Raw genomic sequence first — 24,175 nt, 5'->3', positions numbered from 1 at the left:
ATATACTGGGTATTACACAGTCCGATCCCACTATATCGTTAAAGCGGGGGCAATGATATACTGAATATTACACAGTCCGATCCCACAATATCGTTAAAGCGGGGGCAATGATATACTGGGTATTACACAGTCCGATCCTACAATATCGTTAAAGCGGGGGCAATGATATACTGGGTATTACACAGTCCGATCACACAATATCGTTAAAGCGGGGACAATAATATACTGGGTATTACACCGTCCGATCCCACAATATCATTAAGGCGGGGGCAATGATATACTGGGTATTACACAGTCCGATCGCTCAATATCGTTAAAGCGGGGGCAATGATATACTGGGTGTTACACAGTCCGATCCCACAATATCGTTAAAGCGGGGACAATGATATACTGGGTATTACACAGTCCGATCCCACAATATCATTAAAGCGGGGGCAATGATATACTGGGTATTACACAGTCCGATCCCACAATATCGTTAAAGCGGGGGCAATGATATACTGGGTATTACACAGTCTGATCCCACAATATCGTTAAAGCGGGGGCAATGATATACTGGGTATTACACAGTCCGATCCCACAATATCGTTAAAGCGGTGGCAATGATATACTGGGTATTACACAGTCCGATCCCGCAATATCGTTAAAGCGGGGGCAATGATATACTGGGTCTTACACAGTCCGATCCCACAATATCGTTAAAGCGGGGGCAATGATATACTGGGTATTACACAGTCCGATCCCGCAATATCGTTAAAGCGGGGGCAATGATATACTGGGTATTACACAGTCCGATCCCACAATATCGTTAAAGCGGGGGCAATGATATACTGGGTATTACACAGTCCGATCCCGCAATATCGTTAAAGCGGGGGCAATGATATACTGGGTATTACACAGTCCGATCCCACAATATCGTTAAAGCGGGGGCAATGATATACTGAATATTACACAGTCCGATCCCACAATATCGTTAAAGCGGGGGCAATGATATACTGGGTATTACACAGTCCGATCCCACAATATCGTTAAAGCGCGGGCAATGATATACTGGGTATTACACAGTCCGATCCCGCAATATCGTTAAAGCGGGGCAATGATAGACTGGGTATTACACAGTCCGATCCCACAATATCGTTAAAGCGGGGGCAATGATATACTGGGTATTACACAGTCCGATCCCACTATATCGTAAAAGCGGGGGCAATGATATACTGGGTATTACACAGTCCGATCCCACAATATCGTTAAAGCGGGGGCAATGATATACTGAATATTACACAGTCCGATCCCACTATATCGTTAAAGCGGGGGCAATGATATGCTGGGTATTACACAGTCCGATCCCACAATATCGTTAAAGCGGGGGCAATGATATACTGGGTATTACACAGTCCGATCCCACAATATCGTTAAAGCGGGGGCAATGATATACTGGGTATTACACAGTCCGATCCCGCAATATCGTTAAAGCGGGGGCAATGATATACTGGGTATTACACAGTCCGATCCCGCAATATCGTTAAAGCGGGGGCAATGATATACTGGGTATTACACAGTCCGATCCCGCAATATCGTTAAAGCGGGGGCAATGATATACTGGGTATTACACAGTCCGATCCCACAATATCGTTAAAGCGGGGGCAATGATATACTGAATATTACACAGTCCGATCCCACAATATCGTTAAAGCGGGGGAAATGATATACTGGGTATTACACAGTCCGATCCCACAATATCGTTAAAGCGGGGGCAATGATACACTGGGTATTACACAGTCCGATCCCACAATATCGTTAAAGCGGGGGCAATGATATACTGAATATTACACAGTCCGATCCCACAATATCGTTAAAGCGGGGCAATGATATACTGGGTATTACACAGTCAGATCCCTCAATATCGTTAAAGCGGGGGCAATGATATACTGGGTATTACACAGTCCGATCCCACAATATCGTTAAAGCGGGGGCAATGATATACTGGGTATTACACAGTCCGATCCTACAATATCGTTAAAGCGGGGGCAATGATATACTGAATATTACACAGTCCGATCCCACAATATCGTTAAAGCGGGGTCAATGATATACTGGGTATTACACAGTCCGATCCCACAATATCGTTAAAGCGGGGGCAATGATATACTGAATATTACACAGTCCGATCCCACAATATCGTTAAAGCGGGGGCAATGATATACTGGGTATTACACAGTCCGATCCTACAATATCGTTAAAGAGGGGACAATGATATACTGGGTATTACACAGTCCGATCCCACAATATCGTTAAAGCGGGGACAATGATATACTGGGTATTACACAGTCCGATCCCACAATATCGTTAAAGCGGGGGCAATGATATACTGGGTATTACACAGTCCGATCGCTCAATATCGTTAAAGCGGGGGCAATGATATACTGGGTATTACACAGTCCGATCCCACAATATCGTTAAAGCGGGGACAATGATATACTGGGTATTACACAGTCCGATCCCACAATATCATTAAAGCGGGGGCAATGATATACTGGGTATTACACAGTCCGATCCCACAATATCGTTAAAGCGGGGGCAATGATATACTGGGTATTACACAGTCCGATCCCACAATATCGTTAAAGCGGGGGCAATGATATACTGGGTATTACACAGTCCGATCCCACAATATCGTTAAAGCGGGGGCAATGATATACTGAATATTACACAGTCCGATCCCACAATATCGTTAAAGCGGGGCAATGATATACTGGGTATTACACAGTCCGATCCCACAATATCGTTAAAGCAGGGGCAATGATATACTGGGTATTACACAGTCCGATCCCACAATATCGTTAAAGCGGGGGCAATGATATACTGGGTATTACACAGTCCGATCCCACAATATCGTTAAAGCGGGGGCAAAGATATACTGAATACTACTCAGTCCGATCCCACAATATCGTTAAAGCGGGGGCAATGATATACCGGGTATTACACAGTCCGATTCCACAATATCGTTAAAGCGGGGGCAATGATATACTGAATATGACACAGTCCGATCCCACAATATCGTTCAAGCAGGGGCAATGATATACTGGGTATTGCACAGTCCGATCCCACAATATCGTTAAAGCGGGGGCAATGATATACTGAATATTACACAGTCCGATCCCACAATATCGTTAAAGCGGGGGCAATGATATACTGGGTATTACACAGTCCGATCCCACAATATCGTTAAAGCGGGGGCAATGATATACTGGGTAGTACACAGTCCGATCCCACAATATCGTTAAAGCAGGGGCAATGATATACTGGGTATTACACAGTCCGATCCCACTATAAAATTAAAGCAGGGGCAATGATATACTGGGTATTACACAGTCCGATCCCACAATATCGTTAAAGCGGGGACAATGATATACTGGGTATTACACAGTCCGATCCCACAATATCGTTAAAGCGGGGACAATGATATACTGGGTATTACACAGTCCGATCTCACAATATCGTTAAAGCGGGGACAATGATATACTGGTTATTACACAGTCCAATCCCGCAATATCGTTAAAGCGGGGGCAATGATATACTGAATATTACACAGTCCGAGCCCGCAATATCGTTAAAGCGGGGGCAATGATATACTGGGTATTACACAGTCCGATCCCACAATATCGTTAAAGCGGGGGCAATGATATACTGGGTATTACACAGTCCGATCCTACAATATCGTTAAAGCGGGGACAATGATATACTGGGTATTACAAAGTCCGATCCCACAATATCGTTAAAGCGGGGACAATGATATACTGGGTATTACACAGTCCGATCCCACAATATCGTTAAGGCGGGGGCAATGATATACTGGGTATTACACAGTCTGATCGCTCAATATCGTTAAAGCGGGGGCAATGAAATACTGGGTATTACACAGTCCGATCCCACAATATCGTTAAAGCGGGGACAATGATATACTGGGTATTACACAGTCCGATCCCACAATATCATTAAAGCGGGGGCAATGATATACTGGGTATTACACAGTCCGATCCCACAATATCGTTAAAGCGGGGGCAATGATATACTGGGTATTACACAGTCCGATCCCACAATATCGTTAAAGCGGGGGCAATGATATACTGGGCATTACACAGTCCGATCCCACAATATCGTTAAAGCGGGGGCAATGATATACTGAATATTACACAGTCCGATCCCACAATATCGTTAAAGCAGGGGCAATGATATACTGGGTATTGCACAGTCCGATCCCACAATATCGTTAAAGCGGGGGCAATGATATACTGAATATTACACAGTCCGATCCCACAATATCGTTAAAGCGGGGGCAATGATATACTGGGTATTACACAGTCCGATCCCACAATATCGTTAAAGCGGGGGCAATGATATACTGGGTAGTACACAGTCCGATCCCACAATATCGTTAAAGCAGGGGCAATGATATACTGGGTATTACACAGTCCGATCCCACTATAACATTAAAGCAGGGGCAATGATATACTGGGTATTACACAGTCCGATCCCACAATATCGTTAAAGCGGGGACAATGATATACTGGGTATTACACAGTCCGATCCCACAATATCGTTGAAGCGGGGACAATGATATACTGGGTATTACACAGTCCGATCCCACAATATCGTTAAAGCGGGGGCAATGATATACTGGGTATTACACAGTCCGATCCCACAATATCGTTAAAGCGGGGGCAATGATATAGTGAATATTACACAGTCCGATCCCACAATATCGTTAAAGCGGGGGCAATGATATAGTGAATATTACACAGTCCGATCCCACAATATCGTTAAAGCGGGGGCAATGATATACTGGGTATTACACAGTCCGATCCCGCAATATCGTTAAAGCGGGGGCAATGATATACTGGGTATTACACAGTCCGATCCCACAATATCGTTAAAGCGGGGGCAATGATATACTGAATATTACACAGTCCGATCCCACAATATCGTTAAAGCGGGGGAAATGATATACTGGGTATTACACAGTCCGATCCCACAATATCGTTAAAGCGGGGGCAATGATACACTGGGTATTACACAGTCCGATCCCACAATATCGTTAAAGCGGGGGCAATGATATACTGAATATTACACAGTCCGATCCCACAATATCGTTAAAGCGGGGCAATGATATACTGGGTATTACACAGTCAGATCCCTCAATATCGTTAAAGCGGGGGCAATGATATACTGGGTATTACACAGTCCGATCCCACAATATCGTTAAAGCGGGGGCAATGATATACTGGGTATTACACAGTCCGATCCTACAATATCGTTAAAGCGGGGGCAATGATATACTGAATATTACACAGTCCGATCCCACAATATCGTTAAAGCGGGGTCAATGATATACTGGGTATTACACAGTCCGATCCCACAATATCGTTAAAGCGGGGGCAATGATATACTGAATATTACACAGTCCGATCCCACAATATCGTTAAAGCGGGGGCAATGATATACTGGGTATTACACAGTCCGATCCTACAATATCGTTAAAGAGGGGACAATGATATACTGGGTATTACACAGTCCGATCCCACAATATCGTTAAAGCGGGGACAATGATATACTGGGTATTACACAGTCCGATCCCACAATATCGTTAAAGCGGGGGCAATGATATACTGGGTATTACACAGTCCGATCGCTCAATATCGTTAAAGCGGGGGCAATGATATACTGGGTATTACACAGTCCGATCCCACAATATCGTTAAAGCGGGGACAATGATATACTGGGTATTACACAGTCCGATCCCACAATATCATTAAAGCGGGGGCAATGATATACTGGGTATTACACAGTCCGATCCCACAATATCGTTAAAGCGGGGGCAATGATATACTGGGTATTACACAGTCCGATCCCACAATATCGTTAAAGCGGGGGCAATGATATACTGGGTATTACACAGTCCGATCCCACAATATCGTTAAAGCGGGGGCAATGATATACTGAATATTACACAGTCCGATCCCACAATATCGTTAAAGCGGGGCAATGATATACTGGGTATTACACAGTCCGATCCCACAATATCGTTAAAGCAGGGGCAATGATATACTGGGTATTACACAGTCCGATCCCACAATATCGTTAAAGCGGGGGCAATGATATACTGGGTATTACACAGTCCGATCCCACAATATCGTTAAAGCGGGGGCAAAGATATACTGAATACTACTCAGTCCGATCCCACAATATCGTTAAAGCGGGGGCAATGATATACCGGGTATTACACAGTCCGATTCCACAATATCGTTAAAGCGGGGGCAATGATATACTGAATATGACACAGTCCGATCCCACAATATCGTTCAAGCAGGGGCAATGATATACTGGGTATTGCACAGTCCGATCCCACAATATCGTTAAAGCGGGGGCAATGATATACTGAATATTACACAGTCCGATCCCACAATATCGTTAAAGCGGGGGCAATGATATACTGGGTATTACACAGTCCGATCCCACAATATCGTTAAAGCGGGGGCAATGATATACTGGGTAGTACACAGTCCGATCCCACAATATCGTTAAAGCAGGGGCAATGATATACTGGGTATTACACAGTCCGATCCCACTATAAAATTAAAGCAGGGGCAATGATATACTGGGTATTACACAGTCCGATCCCACAATATCGTTAAAGCGGGGACAATGATATACTGGGTATTACACAGTCCGATCCCACAATATCGTTAAAGCGGGGACAATGATATACTGGGTATTACACAGTCCGATCTCACAATATCGTTAAAGCGGGGACAATGATATACTGGTTATTACACAGTCCAATCCCGCAATATCGTTAAAGCGGGGGCAATGATATACTGAATATTACACAGTCCGAGCCCGCAATATCGTTAAAGCGGGGGCAATGATATACTGGGTATTACACAGTCCGATCCCGCAATATCGTTAAAGCGGGGGCAATGATATACTGGGTATTACACAGTCCGATCCCACTATATCGTTAAAGCGGGGACAATGATATACTGAATATTACACAGTCCGATCCCACAATATCGTTAAAGCGGGGGCAATGATATACTGGGTATTACACAGTCCGATCCTACAATATCGTTAAAGCGGGGACAATGATATACTGGGTATTACAAAGTCCGATCCCACAATATCGTTAAAGCGGGGACAATGATATACTGGGTATTACACAGTCCGATCCCACAATATCGTTAAGGCGGGGGCAATGATATACTGGGTATTACACAGTCCGATCGCTCAATATCGTTAAAGCGGGGGCAATGAAATACTGGGTATTACACAGTCCGATCCCACAATATCGTTAAAGCGGGGACAATGATATACTGGGTATTACACAGTCCGATCCCACAATATCATTAAAGCGGGGGCAATGATATACTGGGTATTACACAGTCCGATCCCACAATATCGTTAAAGCGGGGGCAATGATATACTGGGTATTACACAGTCCGATCCCACAATATCGTTAAAGCGGGGGCAATGATATACTGGGCATTACACAGTCCGATCCCACAATATCGTTAAAGCGGGGGCAATGATATACTGAATATTACACAGTCCGATCCCACAATATCGTTAAAGCAGGGGCAATGATATACTGGGTATTGCACAGTCCGATCCCACAATATCGTTAAAGCGGGGGCAATGATATACTGAATATTACACAGTCCGATCCCACAATATCGTTAAAGCGGGGGCAATGATATACTGGGTATTACACAGTCCGATCCCACAATATCGTTAAAGCGGGGGCAATGATATACTGGGTAGTACACAGTCCGATCCCACAATATCGTTAAAGCAGGGGCAATGATATACTGGGTATTACACAGTCCGATCCCACTATAACATTAAAGCAGGGGCAATGATATACTGGGTATTACACAGTCCGATCCCACAATATCGTTAAAGCGGGGACAATGATATACTGGGTATTACACAGTCCGATCCCACAATATCGTTGAAGCGGGGACAATGATATACTGGGTATTACACAGTCCGATCCCACAATATCGTTAAAGCGGGGGCAATGATATACTGGGTATTACACAGTCCGATCCCACAATATCGTTAAAGCGGGGGCAATGATATAGTGAATATTACACAGTCCGATCCCACAATATCGTTAAAGCGGGGGCAATGATATACTGGGTATTACACAGTCCGATCCCGCAATATCGTTCAAGCGGGGGCAATGATATACTGGGTATTACACAGTCCGATCCCGCAATATCGTTCAAGCGGGGGCAATGATATACTGGGTATTACACAGTCCGATCCCGCAATATCGTTAAAGCGGGGGCAATGATATACTGGGTATTACACAGACCGATCCCACAATATCGTTAAAGCGGGGGCAATGATATACTGGGTATTACACAGTCCGATCCCACTATATCGTTAAAGCGGGGGCAATGATATACTGGGTGTTACACAGTCCGATCCCACAATATCGTTAAAGCGGGGGCAATGACATACTGAATATTACACAGTCCGATCCCACAATATCGTTAAAGCGGGGGCAATGATATACTAGGTATTACACAGTCCGATCCCACAATATCGTTAAAGCGGGGGCAATGACATACTGGGTATTACACAGTCCGATCCCACTATATCGTTCAAGCGGGGGCAATGATATACTGGGTATTACACAGTGCGATCCCGCAATATCGTTAAAGCGGGGGCAATGATATACTGGGTATTACACAGTCCGATCCCGCAATATCGTTAAAGCGGGGGCAATGATATACTGGGTATTACACAGTCCGATCCCACAATATCGTTAAAGCGGGGGCAATGATATACTGAATATTACACAGTCCGATCCCACAATATCGTTAAAGCGGGGGCAATGATATACTGGGTATTACACAGTCCGATCCCACAATATCGTTAAAGCGGGGGCAATGATATACTGGGTAGTACACAGTCCGATCCCACAATATCGTTAAAGCAGGGGCAATGATATACTGGGTATTACACAGTCCGATCCCACTATAACATTAAAGCAGGGGCAATGATATACTGGGTATTACACAGTCCGATCCCACAATATCGTTAAAGCGGGGACAATGATATACTGGGTATTACACAGTCCGATCCCACAATATCGTTAAAGCGGGGGCAATGATATACTGGGTATTACACAGTCCGATCCCACAATATCGTTAAAGCGGGGGCAATGATATAGTGAATATTACACCGTCGGATCCCACAGTATCGTTAAAGCAGCGGCAATGATATACTGGGTATTACACAGTCTGATCCCACAATATCATTAAAGCGGGGGCAATGATATACTGGGTATCACAGAGTCCGATCCCACAATATCGTTAAAGCGGGGACAATGATATACTGGTTATTACACAGTCCGATCCCGCAATATCGTTAAAGCGGGGGCAATGATATACTGAATATTACACAGTCCGATCCCGCAATATCGTTAAAGCGGGGGCAATGATATACTGGGTATCACACAGTCCGATCCCGCAATATCGTTAAAGCGGGGGCAATGATATACTGGGTATTACACAGTCCGATCCCACTATATCGTTAAAGCGGGGGCAATGATATACTGAATATTACACAGTCCGATCCCACAATATCGTTAAAGCGGGGGCAATGATATACTGGGTATTACACAGTCCGATCCTACAATATCGTTAAAGCGGGGGCAATGATATACTGGGTATTACACAGTCCGATCACACAATATCGTTAAAGCGGGGACAATGATATAATGGGTATTACACCGTCCGATCCCACAATATCATTAAGGCGGGGGCAATGATATACTGGGTATTACACAGTCCGATCGCTCAATATCGTTAAAGCGGGGGCAATGATATACTGGGTATTACACAGTCCGATCCCACAATATCGTTAAAGCGGGGACAATGATATACTGGGTATTACACAGTCCGATCCCACAATATCATTAAAGCGGGGGCAATGATATACTGGGTATTACACAGTCCGATCCCACAATATCGTTAAAGCGGGGGCAATGATATACTGGGTATTACACAGTCTGATCCCACAATATCGTTAAAGCGGGGGCAATGATATACTGGGTATTACACAGTCCGATCCCACAATATCGTTAAAGCGGTGGCAATGATATACTGGGTATTACACAGTCCGATCCCGCAATATCGTTAAAGCGGGGGCAATGATATACTGGGTCTTGCACAGTCCGATCCCACAATATCGTTAAAGCGGGGGCAATGATATACTGGGTATTACACAGTCCGATCCCGCAATATCGTTAAAGCGGGGGCAATGATATACTGGGTATTACACAGTCCGATCCCACAATATCGTTAAAGCGGGGGCAATGATATACTGGGTATTACACAGTCCGATCCCGCAATATCGTTAAAGCGGGGGCAATGATATACTGGGTATTACACAGTCCGATCCCACAATATCGTTAAAGCGGGGGCAATGATATACTGAATATTACACAGTCCGATCCCACAATATCGTTAAAGCGGGGGCAATGATATACTGGGTATTACACAGTCCGATCCCACAATATCGTTAAAGCGCGGGCAATGATATACTGGGTATTACACAGTCCGATCCCGCAATATCGTTAAAGCGGGGCAATGATAGACTGGGTATTACACAGTCCGATCCCACAATATCGTTAAAGCGGGGGCAATGATATACTGGGTATTACACAGTCCGATCCCACTATATCGTAAAAGCGGGGGCAATGATATACTGGGTATTACACAGTCCGATCCCACAATATCGTTAAAGCGGGGGCAATGATATACTGAATATTACACAGTCCGATCCCACTATATCGTTAAAGCGGGGGCAATGATATACTGGGTATTACACAGTCCGATCCCACAATATCGTTAAAGCGGGGGCAATGATATACTGGGTATTACACAGTCCGATCCCACAATATCGTTAAAGCGGGGGCAATGGTATACTGTGTATTACACAGTCCGATCCCACAATATCGTTAAAGCGGGGGCAATGAGACACTGGGTATTACACAGTCCGATCCCACAATATCGTTAAAGCGGGGGCAATGATATACTGGGTATTACACAGTCCGATCCCACAATATCGTTAAAGCGGGAGCAATGATATACTGGGCATTACACAGTCCGATCCCACAATATCGTTAAAGCGGGGGCAATGAGACACTGGATAATACACAGTCCGATCCCACTATAACATTAAAGCGGGGGCAATGATATGCTGGTTATTACACAGTCCGATCCCACAATATCATTAAAGCGGGGGCAATGATATACTGGGTATTACACAGTCCGATCCCACAATATCGTTAAAGCGGGGGCAATGATATACTGGGTATTACACAGTCCGATCCCACAATATCGTTAAAGCAGGGGCAATGATATACTGGGTATTACACAGTCCGATCCCACTATAACATTAAAGCAGGGACAATGATATACTGGGTATTACACAGTCCGATCCTACAATATCGTTCAAGCGGTGACAATGATATACTGGGTATTACACAGTCCGATCCCACAATATCGTGAAAGCGGGGGCAATGATATACTGGGTATTACACAGTACGATCCCACAATATCGTTAAAGCGGGGGCAATGATATACTGAATATTACACAGTCCGATCCCACAATATCGTTAAAGCGGGGGCAATGATATACTGGGTATTACACAGTCCGATCCAGCAATATCGTTCAAGCGGGGGCAATGATATACTGGGTATTACACAGTCCGATCCCGCAATATCGTTCAAGCGGGGGCAATGATATACTGGGTATTACACCGTCCGATCCCACAATATCGTTAAAGCGGGGGCAATGATATACTGGGTATTACACAGTCCGATCCCACAATATCATTAAAGCGGGGGCAATGATATACTGGGTATTACACAGTCCGATCCCACTATATCGTTAAAGTGGGGGCAATGATATACTGGGTATTACACAGTCCGATCCCACAATATCGTTAAAGCGGGGGCAATGATATACTGAATATTACACAGTCCGATCCCACAATATCGTTAAAGCGGGGGCAATGATATACTGAATATTACACAGTCCGATCCCACAATATCGTTAAAGCGGGGGCAATGACATACTGAATATTACACAGTCCGATCCCACAATATCGTTAAAGCGGGGGCAATGATATACTGGGTATTACACAGTCCGATCCCACAATATCGTTAAAGCGGGGGCAATGATATACTGGGTATTACACAGTCCGATCCCACTATATCGTTAAAGCGGGGGCAATGATATACTGGGTATTACACAGTCCGATCCCACAATATCGTTAAAGCGCGGGCAATGATATACTGGGTATTACACAGTCCGATCCCGCAATATCGTTAAAGCGGGGGCAATGATATACTGGGTATTACACAGTCCGATCCCACAATATCGTTAAAGCGGGGGCAATGATATACTGAATATTACACAGTCCGATCCCACAATATCGTTAAAGCGGGGGCAATGATATACTGGGTATTACACAGTCCGATCCCACAATATCGTTAAAGCGCGGGCAATGATATACTGGGTATTACACAGTCCGATCCCGCAATATCGTTAAAGCGGGGCAATGATAGACTGGGTATTACACAGTCCGATCCCACAATATCGTTAAAGCGGGGGCAATGATATACTGGGTATTACACAGTCCGATCCCACTATATCGTAAAAGCGGGGGCAATGATATACTGGGTATTACACAGTCCGATCCCACAATATCGTTAAAGCGGGGGCAATGATATACTGAATATTGCACAGTCCGATCCCACTATATCGTTAAAGCGGGGGCAATGATATACTGGGTATTACACAGTCCGATCCCACAATATCGTTAAAGCGGGGGCAATGATATACTGGGTATTACACAGTCCGATCCCACAATATCGTTAAATCGGGGGCAATGGTATACTGGGTATTACACAGTCCGATCCCACAATATCGTTAAAGCGGGGGCAATGAGACACTGGGTATTACACAGTCCGATCCCACAATATCGTTAAAGCGGGGGCAATGATATACTGGGTATTACACAGTCCGATCCCACAATATCGTTAAAGCGGGAGCAATGATATACTGGGCATTACACAGTCCGATCCCACAATATCGTTAAAGCGGGGGCAATGAGACACTGGATAATACACAGTCCGATCCCACTATAACATTAAAGCGGGGGCAATGATATGCTGGTTATTACACAGTCCGATCCCACAATATCATTAAAGCGGGGGCAATGATATACTGGGTATTACACAGTCCGATCCCACTATAACATTAAAGCAGGTGCAATGATATACTGGGTATTACACAGTCCGATCCCACAATATCGTTAAAGCGCGGGCAATGATATACTGGGTATTACACAGTCCGAACCCGCAATATCGTTAAAGCGGGGGCAATGATATACTGGGTATTACACAGTCCGATCCCACAATATCGTTAAAGCGGGGGCAATGATACACTGGGTATGACACAGTCCGATCGCACTATATTGTTAAAGCGGGGACAATGATATACTGGGTATTACACAGTCCGATCCCACAATATCGTTAAAGCGGGGGCAATGATATACTGGGTATTACACAGTCCGATCCCACAATATCGTTAAATCGGGTGCAATGATATAGTGAATATTACACAGTCCGATCCCACAATATCGTTAAAGCGGGGGCAATGATATACTGGGTATTACACAGTCCGATCCCGCAATATAGTTCAAGCGGGGGCAATGATATACTGGGTATTACACAGTCCGATCCCACAATATCGTTAAAGCGGGGGCAATGATATACTGGGTATTACACAGTCCGATCCCACAATATCGTTAAAGCGGGGGCAATGGTATACTGGGTATTACACAGTCCGATCCCACAATATCGTTAAAGCGGGGGCAATGAGACACTGGGTATTACACAGTCCGATCCCACAATATCGTTAAAGCGGGGGCAATGATATGCTGGGTATTACACAGTCCGATCCCACAATATCGTTAAAGCGGGAGCAATGATATACTGGGCATTACACAGTCCGATCCCACAATATCGTTAAAGCGGGGGCAATGAGACACTGGATATTACACAGTCCGATCCCACTATAACATTAAAGCAGGTGCAATGATATACTGGGTATTACACAGTCCGATCCCACAATATCGTTAAAGCGCGGGCAATGATATACTGGGTATTACACAGTCCGATCGCACTATATCGTTAAAGCGGGGGCAATGATATACTGGGTATTACACAGTCCGATCCCACAATATCGTTCAAGCGGGGGCAATGATATACTGAATATTACACAGTCCGATCCCACTATATCGTTAAAGCGGGGGCAATGATATACTGGGTATTACACAGTCCGATCCCACAATATCGTTAAAGCGGGGGCAATGATATACTGGGTATTACACAGTCCGATCCCACAATATCGTTAAAGCGGGGGCAATGATATACAGGCTATCACACAGTCCGATCCCACTATAATATTAAAGCAGGGGCAATGATATGCTGGGTATTACACAGTCCGATCCCACAATATTGTTAAAGCAGGGGCAATGATATACTGGGTATTACACAGTCCGATCCCACAATATCATTAAAGCAGGGGCAATGATATACTGGGTATTACACAGTCTGATCCCACAATATCGTTAAAGCGGGGGCAATGATATGCTGGGTATTACACAGTCCGATCCCACAATATCGTTAAAGCGGGGGCAATGATATACTGGGTATTACACAGTCCGATCACACAATATCGTTAAAGCGGGGGCAATGATATACTGGGTATTACACAGTCCGATCCCACAATATCGTTAAAGCGGGGGCAATGATATACTGAATATTACACAGTCCGATCCCACAATATCGTTAAAGCGGGGGCAATGATATGCTGGGTATTACACAGTCCGATCCCACAATATCGTTAAAGCGGGGGCAATGATATACTGGGTATTACACAGTCCGATCCCACAATATCGTTAAAGCGGGGCCAATGATATACTGGGTATTACACAGTCCGATCCCACAATATCGTTAAAGCGGGGGCAATGATATACTGAATATTACACAGTCCGATCCCAGAATATCGTTAAAGCGGGGGAATGATATACTGGGTATTACACAGTCCGATCCCGCAATATCGTTCAAGCGGGGGCAATGACATACTGGGTATTACACAGTCCGATCCCGCAATATCGTTCAAGCGGGGGCAATGATATACTGGGTATTACACCGTCCGATCCCACAATATCGTTAAAGCGGGGGCAATGATATACTGGGTATTACACAGTCCGATCCCACAATATCGTTAAAGCGGGGGCAATGATATACTGGGTATTACACAGTCCGATCCCACTATATCGTTAAAGCGGGGGCAATGATATACTGGGTATTACACAGTCCGATCCCACAATGTCGTTAAAGCGGGGGCAATGATATACTGGGTATTACACAGTCCGATCCCACAATATCGTTAAAGCGGGGGCAATGATATACTGAATATTACACAGTCCGATCCCACAATATCGTTAAAGCGGGGGCAATGATATACTGAATATTTCACAGTCCGATCCCACAATATCGTTAAAGCGGGGGCAATGACCTACTGAATATTACACAGTCCGATCCCACAATATCGTTAAAGCGGGGGCAATGATATACTGGGTATTACACAGTCCGATCCCACTATATCGTTAAAGCGGGGGCAATGATATACTGGGTATTACACAGTCCGATCCCACTATATCGTTAAAGCGGGGGCAATGATATACTGGGTATTACACAGTCCGATCCCGCAATATCGTTAAAGCGCGGGCAATGATATACTGGGTATTACACAGTCCGATCCCGCAATATCGTTAAAGCGGGGGCAATGATATACTGGGTATTACACAGTCCGATCCCACAATATCGTTAACGCGGGGGCAATGATATACTGGGTATTACACAGTCCGATCCCACAATATCGTTAAAGCGGGGGCAATGATATACTGGGTATTACACAGTCCGATCCCGCAATATCGTTAAAGCGCGGGCAATGATATACTGGGTATTACACAGTCCGATCCCGCAATATCGTTAAAGCGGGGCAATGATACACTGGGTATTACACAGTCCGATCCCACTATATCGTTAAAGCGGGGGCAATGATATACTGGGTATTACACAGTCCGATCCCACTATATCGTTAAAGCGGGGGCAATGATATACTGGGTATTACACTGTCCGATCCCACAATATCGTTAAAGCGGGGGCAATGATATACTGGGTATTACACAGTCCGATCCCACTATATCGTTAAAGCGGGGGCAATGATATACTGGGTATTACACAGTCCGATCCCACAATATCGTTAAAGCGGGGGCAATGATATACTGGGTATTACACAATCCGATCCCACAATATCGTTAAAGCGGGGGCAATGGTATACTGGGTATTACACAGTCCAATCCCACTATATCGTTAAAGCGGGGGCAATGATATACTGGGTATTACACAGTCCGATCCCACAATATCGTTAAAGCGGGGGCAATGAGACACTGGGTATTACACAGTCCGATCCCACAATATCGTTAAAGCGGGGGCAATGATATACTGGGTATTACACAGTCCGATCCCACAATATCGTTAAAGCGGGAGCAATGATATACTGGGCATTACACAGTCCGATCCCACAATATCGTTAAAGCGGGGGCAATGAGACACTGGATATTACACAGTCCAATCCCACTATAACATTAAAGCGGGGGCAATGATATACTGGTTATTACACAGTCCGATCCCACAATATCATTAAAGCGGGGGCAATGATATACTGGGTATTACACAGTCCGATCCCACTATAACATTAAAGCAGGTGCAATGATATACTGGGTATTACACAGTCCGATCCCACAATACCGTTAAAGCGCGGGCAATGATATACTGGGTATTACACAGTCCGATCCCGCAATATCGTTAAAGCGGGGGCAATGATATACTGGGTATTACACAGTCCGATCCCACAATATCGTTAAAGCGGGGGCAATGATGTACTGGGTATGACACAGTCCGATCGCACTATATCGTTAAAGCGGGGGCAATGATATACTGGGTATTACACAGTCCGATCCCACAATATCGTTAAAGCGGGGGCAATGATATACTGAATATTACACAGTCCGATCCCACTATATCGTTAAAGCGGGGGCAATGATATACTGGGTATTACACAGTCCGATCCCACAATATCGTTAAAGCGGGGGCAATGATATACTGGGTATCACACAGTCCGATCCCACTATAATATTAAAGCAGGGGCAATGATATGCTGGGTATTACACAGTCCGATCCCACAATATCGTTAAAGCAGGGGCAATGATATACTGGGTATTACACAGTCCGATCCCACTATAACATTAAAGCAGGGGCAATGATATACTGGGTATTACACAGTCCGATCCCACAATATCGTTAAAGCGGGGGCAATGATATGCTGGGTATTACACAGTCCGATCCCACAATATCGTTAAAGCGGGGGCAATGATATACTGGGTATTACACAGTCCGATCCCACAATATCGTTAAAGCGGGGGCAATGATATACTGGGTATTACACAGTCCAATCCCACAATATCGTTAAAGCGGCGGCAATGATATACTGAATATTACACAGTCCGATCCCACAATATCGTTAAAGCGGGGGCAATGATATGGTGGGTATTACACAGTCCGATCCCACAATATCGTTAAAGCGGGGGCAATGATATACTGGGTATTACACAGTCCGATCCCACAATATCGTTAAAGCGGGGGCAATGATATACTGGGTATTACACAGTCCGATCCCACAATATCGTTAAAGCGGGGGCAATGATATACTGAATATTACACAGTCCGATCCCAGAATATCGTTAAAGCGGGGGCAATGATATACTGGGTATTACACAGTCCGATCCCGCAATATCGTTCAAGCGGGGGCAATGATATACTGGGTATTACACATTCCAATCCCGCAATATCGTTCAAGCGGGGGCAATGATATACTGGGTATTACACCGTCCGATCCCACAATATCGTTAAAGCGGGGGCAATGATATACTGGGTATTACACAGTCCGATCCCACTATATCGTTAAAGCGGGGGCAATGATATACTGGGTATTACACAGTCCGATCCCACAATATCGTTAAAGCGGGGGCAATGATATACTGAATATTACACAGTCCGATCCCTCAATATCGTTAAAGCGGGGGCAATGGTATACTGGGTATTACACAGTCCGATCCCACAATATCGTTGAAGCGGGGGCAATGATGTACTGAATATTACACAGTCCGATCCCACAATATCGTTAAAGCGGGGGCAATGATATACTGAATATTACACAGTCCGATCCCACAATATCGTTAAAGCGGGGGCAATGACACACTGAATATTACACAGTCCGATCCCACAATATCGTTAATGCGGGGGCAATGATATACTGGGTATTACACAGTCCGATCCCACAATATCGTTAAAGCGGGGGCAATGATATACTGGGTATTACACAGTCCGATCGCACTATATCGTTAAAGCGGGGGCAATGATATACTGGGTATTACACAGTCTGATCCCGCAATATCGTTAAAGCGGGGGCAATGATATACTGGGTATTACACAGTCCGATCCCACAATATCGTTAAAGCAGGGGCAATGATATACTGAATATTACACAGTCCGATCCCACAATATCGTTAAAGCGGGGGCAATGATATACTGGGTATTACACAGTCCGATCCCACAATATCGTTAAAGCGCGGGCAATGATATACTGGGTATTACACAGTCCGATCCCGCAATATCGTTAAAGCGGGGGCAATGATATACTGGGTATTACACAGTCCGATCCCACAATATCGTTAAAGCGGGGGCAATGATATACTGGGTATTACACAGTCCGATCCCACTATATCGTTAAAGCGGGGGCAATGATATACTGGGTATTACACAGTCCGATCCCACAATATCGTTAAAGCGGGGGCAATGAGACACTGGGTATTACACAGTCCGATCCCACAATATCGTTAAAGCGGGGGCAATGATATACTGGGTATTACACAGTCCGATCCCACAATATCGTTAAAGCGGGGGCAATGAGACACTGGATATTACACAGTCCGATCCCACTATAACATTAAAGCGGGGGCAATGATATACTGGTTATTACACAGTCCGATCCCACAATATCATTAAAGCGGGGGCAATGATATATTGGGTATTGCACAGTCCGATCCCACTATAACATTAAAGCGGGGGCAATGATATATTGGGCATTACACAGTCCGATCCCACAATATCATTAAAGCGGGGGCAATGAGACACTGAATATTACACAGTCCGATCCCACTATAACATTAAAGCAGGGGGTAATGATATACTGGGTATTACACAGTCCGATCCCACGATAACTGCGGCAATGTGATACTGGGTGACCCGAGTCCGTCCCTACAGCAGTACTTACATGGGCGTTCCCAGAAAGATGAGCGAGTCCCACTGGGGCACGTACTTCATCTGCCCTTTAAGGTGAAGTGTCTTCTTCGGAGGCTCCCATACGTCTTCGAAGATTGCGTTGCTGTATTTACCTGCGGTGGGGGTCGGGGCGGTGGGGGGGGGTTAGGGAGTTTGAGTAAACAGAATCAGCTGACCCGCCAAACCCTCCTTTGCTTCGTATCGGGCTCCGAGGGGCTCGCGCCTCGGTGATCGAGTGCCAACACGCCTCTTTTCGGACCCCCCCCCACGCTACCAGATTGCCCGCCCTCTTTCCCCTCCCCGAAGGTGTCCACACTTGCCGGGGTATGGGTCTCATGGGCACCAGCTGTCCCGCAGGCCAGTTCGCCCGTTGCCGGGCTATTCGTCTGTGTAAGGCATCACAGCCGAGCCCCGATCCAGTCCTGGTCTGACCTACCGCGCGTGTGCGCTACCAGTCAGGGGCCAATGGAGGGCAACCAGAAGCTGGAGTCCCCGGTTGAACTTTTTGATCATCGGGGGCAGGGGCCACTGAGTCTAATTCTATCCCCCACCCCCCCACTTCTGCTGCCGCGGTTCAGATCAGTTAACTCGGCACGGGCCAGGGCTCAAGCCTGGGGTCTTCCTGCTCTGAATGGCCCAATAAAAACACCAACAAGCATTTATACAACGCCTTTAATCTTGTAAGATGTCTCCAAGGCACTTCACAGGAGCGTTATCAAACACCGAGCCACATAAGGAGATATCAGGGCAGGTGACCAAAAGCTTGGTCAAAGAGATCGCTTTTAAGGAGCGTCTTAAAGGAGGAGAGAGAGGCGGAGAGGTTTAGGGAGGGAATTCCAGAGCTCGGGGGCCCAGGCGGCTGAAGGCGCGGCCGCCAATGGTGGAGTGATGGAAATCAGGGGGATGCGCAAGAGGCCGGAATTGGAGGAGCGCAGAGATCGCGGAGGGGTTGTGGGGCTGGAGGAGGTCACAGAGATAGGGAGAGGGGGGCGAGGAGGCCACGGAGGGGATTTGAATACGAGGATGCTGGATTTTAAAATCGAGGCGTTCGGGGAGCCAATGTAGGTCAGCGAGCGACAGGTGGGGGTAATGGGTGAATGGGACTCCGGAATCCCTAGTTGGATGAGCTCAAGCTTACGGATTAATCAGGCACGATAAAAGTCACCCACGTAGGCAATACTAGTTGGGAGGTGATGTAAGAAAACTACTCGGCACTTGGTCTAAGCGTTAAACAAAGCTTTAATCAACTGTTTTACAACATGGAGGTCTAGTTGTGTCCTTCACTAGTTCCTGTTAAAGAATGTCCTGCGCAAGCTGGGCCCGTGCCCGAGTATTTATACTCTCCTTAGACAGCGCCACCCGCAGGCCGCTCAGTATTATTTCATAAGTCTTTCGTTCATGAATGACCGATTCATGTCAGGGGGTCTGGGCTCAATCCCGCCCACACACACACCCCCTCCCCACCACCACCCCACCCCTCCGACACCGCTTCCAGTGCCGACTCCGCGTCTCACCTGTGATGGTCTGGAAAGCCAGGAGCTCAATGTCCTCCCCTGCTGCGTCCGTCTGCGATGTGGCCCCGCTCACCTGCTCCTGGCCCGTGCTCAGCTGTTCCTCACCGTTCGTCTCTGTGGGGAGATGTTCAAAGATACAGAGACAGTTGGGGGGGGAGGGGTTGGTGCAGTAGTACTGGCTGTAGAGGGTACCTGCCTTCTCTTTGCAGTGCTGGCCGGTCTTACTAGCCAGTGACCATTTGAGCCACGTGACAATGGGACACTTTCAGAAGGACGTGAAGGGCTTTGGAGAGGGCGCGGAGGAGATTTACCAGAATGGTTCCAGGGACGAGGGGACTTCAGTGACGTGGAGAGACTGGAGAAGCTGGGGTTGTTCTCCTTGGAGCAGAGAAGGTGGAGAGGAGATTTGATCGAGGTGTTCAAAATCATGAGGGGTCTGGGACAGAGGAGAGGGAGAGAAACTGTTCCCATTGGCGGAAGGGTCGAGAACCAGAGGACACAGATTTAAGGCGATTGGCAGAAGAACCAAAGGCGACGTGAGGAAAAACTTTTTACGCAGTGAAGGGTTAGGATCTGGAATGCGCTGCCTGATAGGGTGGCGGATACAGATTCAAGAGTAGCCTTCAAAAGGGGATTGGATAAATACTTGAAGCAGAAAAAATTGCAGGGATATGGTGAAAGAGCGGGGGAAGAGTGGGACTAACTGGATTGCTCTGCGAAAGACAGCCATCACAGACTCGATGGGCCGAATGGCCTCCTTCTGTGCTGTACTGTTCTGTGATTCTATGAAAACACCCGACACACAACACAGGTAAATGCGCTTCACACACGTGTGCATATTTACTTGAAAAACATCGACCGCCATTCGGTGCCCAAGCAAGTAAACCAGCCACAGCGATCAAAAAAAACCCCCCCACTCGTGCACTCGATTTACCATTTTACCTGCAAACGCACGAAAGGGTTAAAGGAAATCATTGTGGACTTCAGGAGGTCTAAAGGCGGAAGTCACACCCCCATCCACATCCATGGGGCTGTGGTGGAAAGGGTGGACAGCTTTAAGTTCCTCGGAGACCACATCACTGAAGACCTCTCCTGGTCCCTCAACACCTCCTCTCTGGTGAAGAAGGCCCAGCAGCGCCTATATTTCCTAAGGAGGCTGAAGGGATGTAACCTGTCACCCCTGATCCTCTCTAACTTTTACCGCTGCACAATAGAGAGCATCCTGACGAACTGTATCACAGTATGGTATGGCAGCTGTAGCTCCTATGACCGGAAAGCCCTGCAGCGGGTAGTCAAAACTGCCCAACGCATTACCAGCACCCGGCTACCGACCATAGAGCACATATACCAGAAACGCCGTTTACGGAGGTCACTGAACATCATCAAAGACCCTACCCACCCCAGCCGCAGTCTGTTCGCCCCCCTGCCATCTGGGAGACGCTACAGATGCACTCGCACCCGAACGACCAGATTTAGGAACAGCTTCTTTCCCAGGGCTGTCATCCTACTGAACTCCACAAATAAACTCTAAAGCCTGCGCATCTGCCAATGCACTTTATTATGGTTATGTTTATGTTAATGTATTACAAGCCAAATGAATGTTGAATGTTAAATGTCTTAATCTAAATGTACACTCTCGGGAGCTGCAAGCCTACATTTCGTTGTACTGCACTTGTGCACTAACAATGGCAATAAAAGTTGATTAGTATTATTAAGTTCACGGGCACCCGCCGTGCCAGTATTGAGATCACATGACCCAAGGACGGTGTCTGTTACACGTTGATTCCATTTACTGATCGGAAATGCAATCAGCCACATCTGGATTCCCAATGAGCCAGATGTGCTTTCGGACAACACTGGTCCAGAATAAAGGATTTCTTACCATTCTGTCCCCACCTCCCCCCCCCGCCCCACAAACCGCCCCCACCCCACTCCTTTCCCAAAGGGGCTAATCTTTCGCTGGGGTACGGATTCTCCCAGCCACATACCTTGCCTGAGTGGCCATTCTTCACGTGCGAGGGTTGGCAAGATATTCGGCCATGGAGGGCACCGCAGCCGAGGCGAATCCGGTTCTCGACAGGGACTTTGGGGGTCAGTGGATAGCGATCAGGAGCAGGAAACCCCGGCGGATTCCCCCACCGCTCCCCTATTGTGGCAGCCATAACCAGGCCCCAACAAAGACCAGAAATCGAGACCAGCGCCATCCTGGTCCCAACATCTCCGTATACCAATTCAATTCAATTCCAATTCAAATGCTTTATTGGCATGAAAGTTTACAGAGAACCATATTGCCAAAGCTTACATAGCAAAAAGGTACAGTTTTCCAACATTCTGTAGGTGTCAATCGATTTGACATTTGTTGGGTACATACAATATTACTTTTAAACAATATTAATTTTAAACAGTCTTTCTACTTCATTTGGTACGTTCAATATTAATTTTAAACAGTCTTAATTTTAAACAGTCCTCAGGTTGTGACATGTTGTTACATATTTAGCTCCAAGGTGTGGTCTGTCTCCTTCTCCTAGGACTAATCTCAATTTTGACAGGTCATCCAATTCCTTGAAATCTGGGGTTGTTTGGCTTAGCTTGTTGAATAATATGTTTCTTGATGTGTTGAATTTTTCGCATTTTAGGAGGAAATGCATCTCTGTTTCAACCTCGCCGGCCAGACATTGATCGCATATTCTATTCTCTCTAGGCTGCCAGGATTTCTTGTATCTGCCTTTTTCAATTTCCAGTTGGTGGTCGCTTAGTCTGTACCTGGTGAGGGTCTGTCTCTGTTTTGTGTCTCTGATGGTCGTGAGGTAGTCTGCCAGTTTATATTCTCTTTTTAGGGCCCGGTAACATTCTAATCTGCTTTGGCTTTCGGTTGTTTTGTTCCAATGTTCCAGGTAGATTTCTTTGCATTTTTTAATGATTTGGTTCACTCGGATTGGTGTTTGGACGGCTGTGTTGGTCTGGGGCTGGTCAGGGTCCGGCTGAGTACTTAGTTTCAGTAGCAGCTGACTCAGGGGACTCTTTTCTGGGTTTAGCTCTTGGGTCTGAAAGGCTTTGAAATGAAGGGTGTCTGGGGAGCTAGATTTGAGGTGATTTAGGAAG

At 46.0% G+C, this 24,175-nt stretch overlaps 1 protein-coding gene across 1 annotated transcript in view; it reads right to left on the bottom strand.

Moving 5' to 3' along the window:
• Nucleotides 1-24,175, bottom strand: part of LOC147086547 (soluble guanylate cyclase 88E-like) — a 168,615-nt gene that overhangs the window by 102,104 nt on the left and 42,336 nt on the right. The window contains exons 6-7 of the mRNA XM_085978269.1: nt 21,074-21,187; nt 19,552-19,672 (exon numbers count right to left, since the gene is read on the bottom strand). Coding sequence (XP_085834395.1) covers nt 19,552-19,672; nt 21,074-21,187 — 235 coding nt within the window. The remainder of the gene's footprint in view (nt 1-19,551; nt 19,673-21,073; nt 21,188-24,175) is intronic.

The sequence above is a fragment of the Somniosus microcephalus genome, unplaced genomic scaffold (genome assembly GCF_052327205.1).
Source record: "Somniosus microcephalus isolate GS21.2 unplaced genomic scaffold, FLI_Smic_1.0 unresolved_chr7, whole genome shotgun sequence".
In the NCBI taxonomy this organism is placed as follows: domain Eukaryota; kingdom Metazoa; phylum Chordata; class Chondrichthyes; order Squaliformes; family Somniosidae; genus Somniosus; species Somniosus microcephalus.
Note: the sequence above shows the minus strand (reverse complement) of the source record. Positions and strands in the feature narration are given on the sequence as shown.